The following is a 9,280-nucleotide window of genomic DNA, read 5'->3' on the forward strand; positions in this document are numbered from 1 at the left end:
GATGACACGTTTAATATACTATACAGTAGCATTACTAACAATAATATACGATCCTAAGCAACTTATTCCAAATTTGTTACTAGAAGTCTTTACTGTTTGGACGAAACTTCTCTGAATGACAGTGAAATTACTCAGGAATATCGTAGTGTAATTGAGCGTCTAATTTGCGGCGGCAGGCGACCCTACATCTGTAGACCCATGCCCTAAACTCAGCAGAACAAGGCTCAACATTCTCCTGCATACTCGTGCATAGGTGCTCTTTCATGAATGGGAGCGCGTTCTTCACAACGGCCTGTTTATTGAGCTTGAATGGTGAGCGGTGTATTGAAAAGTGTTTCGCCACTCGAGCGCGAAACAATTAACAAGTTTCGTTTTTACTTACCTCTGCCCCGCTGCTCAGCACGAAAACATACTTTGTTACACTCATTGTTACACTTACCCACACTTGAACATCTAGTGGTTGTAGAAACGCGCATTCCTTCGGGCAACCCTCTATATAGAGTACGTAGACAGAATGTACTGACCTTAAGACGCTGGCTTATATGATGCCTGGGGTAGGAGAGTACGCGCCAGAGTACGTCCAGACGAATGCGCAAATAAGCTGATGGAAAACGAAAATTTATAATAATGAGCTGTGAGCATTATTGTTGTGGTATTGAGGGAAACACAGCACAACACAGAACCACGAAAATAAGTAAACCAAAGATACTATTTATATGCATTATTTCGGCTGAAAAGGAAGTACCAAATTACATTTAATTAGGAACATATAAACGCGCGCAAAATTCGCGTACGGTACGCGGTCAGCAGTCGCCAGTGCAGTGGACAGGCGCAGGAGCACAAGAAGTCAGCCGAGCGATTACCACTGAAGCACTGGCGCATTGATCGAAGTGATCAACTGGCTGACGCAGACGCAGACGCAGACTCTGACTCTGACTGGTGGCTTGACTGGCGGCGTCACTGACATGCCTGCTGCCTTTGCGTTTGCCTTTGGTGAAATTCGCACGTTTAACCTTTGGACAAACAGAATTAACAAAACAAAAGATCAGCGACGAAGTGGACGATGTGGACGATGAGGAAGATCGCGTAAAAGTATAAACCTGTTGAACCCAAATGCAATTTTCATATCACTTTGATTGCTGCCCAGGATGACACGCGTTCGCATCGGCGTCGGCCTAGCTATTGTGCCAAATACGCGTGGTGATCTTTTCTGGGACCGCCGCCAGACCGTTCCAATTTCATTTCTGCCGCCGAGGACGAAAATTAGGGTAACAACCGCTGCAACGATGTCCGCTGTTGCGTCTAAAAGCGAAACTTTCAAACGGTTTCAAGGATTTCGTCAGTCGTTGGTTTGCCTTTTGAGGTCATTTTACACATATCCCATACACATACAAGTATCTCATACATTTCCCATAGGTGCTATTACTGTTGGCACCTGAACAGAAATGCCCAGGCAGTGTTGTTGTTGGTTTATCGAAAACCACTTAACTAGAAGTCAAAAGTGGTAACACTTTTGCCTTGGGACACTCGAATGCCTATGCCTGTCATGTGCTATCCAGCACAGAAGAAATCGAAATTAAATACAAACAAAACCGTTTATAATGAGCAAGTAAGTCCCATCCTCTGGCCTCTGGCGAGAGAAAGATCTGTTTCTAGGAAGGCAGCTAGCCAGGCCGACAAGCAAGAGGGCAATCGGCCATTCGGGCATTCGGGCACCCGGGCAGCCAGTAGCCGCGCTCGGTCCGTCTGCGTCTGTCAACGGCGCTTGACTCTTGGTAATTGATATGTTTACCTTATGTACGTGTATGTACACATATACCTTTGGCAACGATGTAAAATAAAATGTAAATTGTAACTGATATCGATGCTAGTAATTTCTCAACATCAATGTTGATGTCTCGTGCAATGAAATTGAAAAATTGCGGAGGAGATAAATTCCTCACAACTGTCTGGCTGGTTGTCTGCATGTGTCGGGACAAGGGTTTGTTTTAGAAGCCAATGCCTAATTTCAAAATCAATCGATCCCATTCATTCCCATACCTTCCCTTCCATACGAACTAGGTGACAATTGCCTTTTATGAAAATTGATATTTTCAACCGCAATCGCTACACTATAGAGTAGGTATGTACAAGTATGTACATAGTTTCAATTGAAACTGACCACACACAGTTAGATTGCTAACTACTCTTTTATGGGTCATGGCAGGTATCGAAAAGGAAACACTGTTGCTCTCACATTCTCGTCCAATTACTAGCAAAAACGAAAGTGCTTGAATAGAGGTTTCCTATTTACAAACGGAAGAGGCGTGGACTATAATTAGAGCTGCACCAAACGTGTGAAACTTCAAGTACTGAACAATTAGTGCAACAACACGTTACTTCCGCATTGCATCTCATATACGAGTATGTGTCCAATTGCGTATGCGGTCATTTCTAAGTTCAGCAAATGACAAATTTACCACAACCCCATCTTACGATTTACGTATTGATGTCAACTTATCTTAAGTCAACTCCGGATTACGCCAAGCACAAGCCTTTTCGAGTATTTTTATCTAACTATAATACTTTTTATACCCTGTACCCGTAGGGTAAAAAGGGTATATTAGGTTTGTGCAAAGTATGTAACATGAAGAACGCAGCATCTCCGACCCCATAAAGTATATATATTGTGAATCAGCATGACGAGAGAAATCGATCTAGACATGTCCGTCCGTCCGTCTGGATGAACGCAAGGATCTCAGAAACTATAAAAGCTAGAATAACCAAAGTTGGTATCCAGATTCTCCTAGGTCCGAGAAAGGACGATTTATTTTATTTTTTAAATTTCCCCTCTCCCCCCCCCCTGCCCCCGCTACAGAATTTCGTCAATAGCGTCCACATTTCAAATGCTACCTAAATTAAACTTTGCACACATAATTTATATATAATTATCTACTGTTGTTCAATTCGGTCAATTCTAAGAAAAGTTATCAGCGAAACAAATTCTCTCCAGTGCAACCCCCCCAAACCGCAGCAACAAGTTCGCTCTTCTTGTTCCTCTTTTTGCTGCTGCTTTGGGCGCATATAACTCAGTGACGGAAGTTTACCTGGGTACAGGGTATTACACTATCGGGCTTGCTCAACTGTAGCGTTCTCTCTTGTTACTTTTTAATCTCAAGTGAGTTCTCTCGTTCCTCACTAAAATCTTCCCTTTCAGCTACCTCCGGCAGAATCACAGATCACCACTGCTGAGAGTAGGGGCATAGCTGGCCGGATTGGCTAATAAACCCTCCCCCAACGGGTTAGTGATTGTCCACCTTTAGCGTTTAATTATATTTTATCTTTTATTATTTAAGTATATAAAGTTTAATTTGTTGTTTTAATTTAATTATACTTCTTTATCTTTTATTGTTATTTTTCATCTCTTATGTAGGTCTAACAACGCCTCTCTCTTCTGTGAATCGGGTCATAGCTGGCAAATAAAATTCCCCCACCAAGTCGGATTCGTTATTAGATATTTTTGTTATTTCTATATGCCTTGTTTTTCTTTGTGTATTGTGTGATTTTTGTTTCCTACAAATAAAATAAATTCAAATAAAACTCTGAATAAGTTATACCCATATAATCTCTGTCAATGCTTCGCACTCAGTTGTTAAAGCTGCTGCTTTCTTCCAAATCTGGCACACAAAATCATTTACAAACAAAAACCTCATAATATGTATTTGTTTGATTAATTTTATTTAATAAATTTGAATTTAAAAATGTGAATGCTCTCGACCATGTTGGACTACTTGTATAATCCTAAACAAAAGATGAAGATGTAGTGCCAATACCTAAATTAATAGAAACATTGACATATTTATTTTTTATACAACATATCATTAGCATAATTACAAGGGAATTGGGCACTGATATGCGGCACATATTCAAAGGACTATAAGGATAAATCCAAAGACGTCCGTTTATTTTACTGCCGAGTGACGGAGAATATTTTTTAAGGCTCGATAATCATTTTATTTCGAGTTCTCCGAAATGTCCGCATTATTTGATAAATTGACCAAAAACTCGTGTTTGACTTAACGCCCCCGCGTGCGAGTCGAAGGGGTTAATTGCCTTTGTTGAGCTGTAAAAGCAAGGGAAATGAATCGCATGGCCACATATGTTCTATCACGTGTTCATAGAGTTGGCCAGCTATGACTAGACGCTACATAGAACAATTTAATTGCCCCAATTCAAACTGATGCCTACGCTGGACGTTTGGCCATCGTCTGACCGCCGTAAGGCACACAATAGAGTCGAGCATGTTTGCGCTGCACACATACAGATATACAAGTACGAGTATAGACATGCATACAAATATAAACAATAATCAATCTCTTCAAGGGCTAAACAAACAAGCACAAAGGCTGCGCAAGGACATGCTTATGAAAACGCAGCAACCAACATTGGAAGGCGTTTTTAAATTGATTATCTCTCTGGCAAGCCTAGGATTAGGTCAGTCCGTACTTTCGTAATAAACATAATCGACCGTATACATATTTATGAGAAAAATATAGATCACTTCTATAATCACTCAATTATCTACCAAATGTATATGCCATATAGGCGCATATTGTACGCTTGTATGTATTGATACCGCAAAATCCTCTACAAAGGCGCTGTGGCCTCTCAGCTGCTTAAATGTTAACCGTAGCTTTTTTACCACAAGTTGATATTTTTCCGCTTCATTAACTTTTTGCCCACACGCGTTCACATTTCTTGTTTTCGTTACCCTTTTTACGGGTTGTCTGACGTGTGTCTGCAAAGAAGTTAGCTGCCTAATTGCTCGGCTTGGCCATGCGCCTGCGAAAGGTATAGGTAGCCTGTGTGCGATCTAAACACCTCGTGTTTGCCGTATTGGTTCTTAGTTCATACGGTAAAAAATTAAAAAAATGTTTTTATTTCCGATTTTTTATATATGTACTTTATTTCAACACTCTACCATGCGACAGCTGCGACGATAACAGCACTTTATTTTTTGTTATGTTTGGAATCCATACAAGAATCTAGATAGACTACTGTTGGTGTGTGGTATTTTCGGTCGGGAGTAACAGAATAGAAATGGCTTATAATAAACGACACACTTAAACCATTTTAAATTCTCGAGTATCAAATTTCTAAATTATAACGGGAGAGGGCTGGCATCGTGTCTCCACTATCCTACCTCCAACCTCGAAAAATTGTTACTTTCTTTAAATACTTCCATTCCTAAGCTGAGACTGTAATCATTGTGTTATTTAACAAATTAAAAAATAATGATTTTTTTAAATTTGATTAATTCGCTCACAATTTAATGATTAATTTTGAGTTTTACTTTAATTAATTAATTAAATTTAATTAACCAATAATCATTACGATATTGATGAGCAAAAAAATAAAACTTATAAAATAATGTTTATTCTTTTTATACCCTGTACCCGTAGGGTAAAAAGGGTATATTAGGTTTGTGCAAAGTATGTAACATGCAGGAGAGAAATCGATCTAGACATGTCCGTCCGTCCGTCTGGATGAAAGGAAGGATCTCAGAAACTATAAAAGCTAGAACCAAACCAAAGTTGGCATCCATATTCTCCTAGGTCCGAGAAAGGACGAGTTTATTTTTTTTTAAATTTTCCCCCCCTCCCACCACTACATAATTTCGTCAATACTCACAACTTTGTTTTTATTTAAAAACGTGTTTTAACACAAAATTTTCTACTTTAGTCTTAAAGAAGAAAAGTTAGTTCAATTTAAATCAAGTACTATGCATAAAAGCTGCGGGAGCGGGTTTGCTCTTCTTTTTTTTTCTGCTCTTGCTATGGGCGCATATAACTCAGTGGCGGTAGTTTCTTGGATACAGTGATCGTTTGTAGCATTCGCTCTTGTTTTAAATTTGAATTGCTTACCTGACAACTAAATATTTCACATACCGAAGCTCACTGCCATAGAACTGAATGCAGATAATATTCAACCTATCGATATGCACTAATCGATTAATTAAATTTTTACATTTGGTTCTAAAAAATAAATGAATCACAACATGAAATTGTTATATTTTCATCAAAGACAGCAACTACTTATATATTTTTTCAGATATAATTAATCAAACGTGTTACACCTACTATTTTAACTCATAACAAAATAATAGCAACTGAACTACATCAGCAAATGAACTACTAGTTCATTAATCGGTGCGATGCATTTGTTCTAAGCGAAAACTGCTCAATAGAACAATTTAATTATATTACCTGGTCTTAAGTTGTTAGCTCGAAGCTTTCATCAAATTTGAAGAATGCCTACCATAGGAGTAAAGCGAGACCTTCTCTTCAAGGCACTGGGGAAAAAGTACAGTGAGTATTAAACAAGCCACGTGTAAGCACGTTTATCTAACACTTTCTTAATTTCAAGCGGACGACGAGTTCCAGGAACTCTGTTTTGCCTTTGGATTGGAGTTAGATGAAGTGGTAAGAAGTTATGTTGCAGAGAAGTGTGTTAAATTCTTATAACTTTACCTCCAGACAACGGAGAAACAAATGTTAACAAAGGAACAGGGAGATGTTGCTGCGGCTGCAAATGCATCCGAAGAAGTCATTTATAGAATTGATATACCCGCAAATCGTTACGATTTGTTATGCTTGGAAGGCCTGGTTACAGGCCTACTTGTTTTTCAGGGAAAGTACGTATATTTCCATATGTGCACATATGTATACATAAGTAAACATTTTTTATTACTTAAACCTACAGGCTAAAGCCCCCTAAATTTGATTTTGTTGAGCCTGTGGCACGTCAAGTACTGAAAGTCGACGCGTCAACAGCGCAAATACGTCCTTATGCCGTTGCCGCTGTCTTGCACAATGTAACATTTACCCAAGAGTCGTATAATAGCTTTATAGATCTGCAAGACAAGCTGCACCAGAATATTTGTCGAAAACGCACGCTTGTTGCTATAGGCACTCACGATCTTGACACCATTAAAGGGCCATTTAGCTACGAAGCGCTTGTGCCAGATCAAATCAAGTTTATACCCCTCAATCAAACGCAAACACTCAACGGAACTCAGCTTATGGACTTCTATGCTACGCACGCGCAACTTAAGCAATATTTACCTATTATACGCGACTCTCCAGTTTATCCAGTCATTTACGATTCCAGGCGCGTGGTTCTCTCTCTACCGCCTATCATCAATGGCGACCATTCGAAGATTTCACTAAACACGCGAAACGTATTTATAGAATGCACAGCCACAGATTTAACCAAGGCTAAGGTGGTGCTGGACACCATTGTGTGTCTATTTTCTGAGCATTGTCAGCAAAAGTTTACGGTCGAACCGTGTGATGTTGTGCTTTCAGACGGCACAGTGGTATCATATCCCGAATTAGCCGTACGCGAAGAGTACATTTCAGCCAAACGTGCCAATGCTTACATCGGCATCGATGAGACACCGGACAAGCTGGCCAACATGTTGACACGAATGTACCTAGAGGCTAATGTAGATGCTGCCAATGGAGACTTGCTGTGTGTCAAGATACCGCCGACACGCCACGACGTAATACATGCTTGCGATATTTATGAAGATATTGCTATTGCCTTCGGCTACAATAAAATAAAAAAATCACTGCCAGCTTTTATGCAAATAGCAAAGCAGTTTCCGCTCAATAAGCTCACGGAACAACTTCGCGAGCAAGTAGCTCAAGCTGGCTTCACAGAGGCTTTGACATTTACGCTATGCTCGCGAGATGACATAGCGCGCAAGCTCAATAAGTCGATCGAAGCTATGCCCGCTGTTCATATAGGTAATCCAAAGACACTTGAGTTCCAAGTGGTGCGCACCACGTTACTGCCTGGACTTCTTAAAACCCTGGTCGCGAATAGAAAAATGCCGCTACCTTTGAAATTGTTTGAAATTAGCGATGTCGTGATTGCAGATGAGGACACTGAGGTTGGCGCCCGAAACGAAAGGCGCTTGTGCGCCGTTAACTGCAACAAAACTGCAGGGTTCGAGGTAGTGCACGGCTTGCTCGATCGCGTCATGCAGCTACTTGAAGTGCCCTGGAAATCGGGCGATGCTCCAAAAGGCTATTACCTGCAAGCTACTGAAGGTAAGTTTAGTCCATGTGTTGTTCAAAATGAGTTTGAATAAGTTTGTTCTATTTTGTTCGACGAATTATCCGTCTATCAAACTAGCTTATTTTTCATTAGTAATATCTCTTGGTAAGTGTGCAAGGGTCGTGATGGATGTCGGCCCGGATATTCTCCCAACTGTCACTACGGTTGGAGTGATTTGCGTACTGTGTGTTCCGCACGCCGATAATTTTCTTCTTTATAAGAGAAATAATTCGAATATTAGCCATAAATTTCCGAATAATTTGCTTAAAATATGTTTTCAGATCCCAGCTATTTTCCGGGCCGGTGCGCTAAAATCAAGTATAATGATGTCGTTATTGGCAAAATTGGGGTGCTTCATCCTACAATACTTCAAGCATTCGAGCTGACTACGCCCTGCTCCGTCGTTGAGATTACCATCGAACCATTTGTATAGGCTTATATGTACATCAGATTTCGAAAATATATTGTATTTGCTGCTCCCTGATACGCTAAATAAATGAACAGAAGTCACAATAATAACGCGCCGTTTTTGTTTAATTTTATTTATGCTGTTTAATGTTCTTTATATTTATAATAATAATAATCCGTATAATATGTATTTAATATATGTAGTTTTTCATCCGTATGCATACTTCGCTCATGCTATGAAGTATTTATTTTTTAAATTAATAAATCTAAGTGAATAACACGATTCTGCTTTTCATATTATGTTTTTGTTTAAAATTTAATTTCGCTTGAAAAAAAATTCTTGATTTGTTTGCTGTCCTGCATTTCAGCTATCTGTTTTGTTTGTTAATAAATTTGTTTTTAAAGACCATGGGGCATATTCACTTGTATTTAACTTTTTGCGGCTATGTAATGTTCTGCATTAACTCTCTTGCATTTATGTATGTATGTATTATGCATGTATATTTATCAAATACCTTTAACGGCCTTTACTCATTACATAATTTGCTTGCAGCTAAAAAATAATATTTGAAACAAAACCAAACGAATGCACAGAAAAAATGTTCTTCCTTATTTAATGCCGTTAAAATCAAATTTAATTTCATTTGATGTTCATGCATGTGTAAAAGCCATATATGCATAATTTGTATATGGTTGTTTTTATTAGCAACATCTTGTTTTACCCCCCCTCTAGCATTTTATATAATCTTACAAAGCAACTTTTATCCAC

General features: G+C 39.1%; 1 protein-coding gene across 1 annotated transcript; it reads left to right on the top strand.

Moving 5' to 3' along the window:
- Positions 1-6,197: 6,197 nt before the first annotated feature.
- LOC115625051 (phenylalanine--tRNA ligase beta subunit) lies at positions 6,198-8,622 on the top strand. The gene is made up of 5 exons (XM_030519904.1): positions 6,198-6,347; positions 6,406-6,461; positions 6,516-6,673; positions 6,742-8,096; positions 8,385-8,622. Exons 1-5 carry the CDS (start codon positions 6,290-6,292, stop codon positions 8,534-8,536), a joined length of 1,779 nt encoding a protein of 592 aa, XP_030375764.1. The 5' UTR covers positions 6,198-6,289; the 3' UTR covers positions 8,537-8,622.
- Positions 8,623-9,280: the final 658 nt, after the last annotated feature.

The sequence above is a fragment of the Scaptodrosophila lebanonensis genome, unplaced genomic scaffold, assembly GCF_003285725.1.
Source record: "Scaptodrosophila lebanonensis strain 11010-0011.00,11010-0021.00 unplaced genomic scaffold, SlebRS2 tig00000072-arrow-pilon, whole genome shotgun sequence".
In the NCBI taxonomy this organism is placed as follows: domain Eukaryota; kingdom Metazoa; phylum Arthropoda; class Insecta; order Diptera; family Drosophilidae; genus Scaptodrosophila; species Scaptodrosophila lebanonensis.

Coding starts and splice junctions, on each gene's coding strand:
- LOC115625051 (XM_030519904.1), top strand. CDS start 6,290: ATGCCTACCATAGGAGTAAAGCGAGACCTTCTCTTCAAGGCACTGGGG. Junction 6,462..6,515: donor GATTGGAGTTAGATGAAGTG/GTAAGAAGTTAT, acceptor CTTTACCTCCAG/ACAACGGAGAAACAAATGTT. Junction 8,097..8,384: donor TTACCTGCAAGCTACTGAAG/GTAAGTTTAGTC, acceptor ATATGTTTTCAG/ATCCCAGCTATTTTCCGGGC.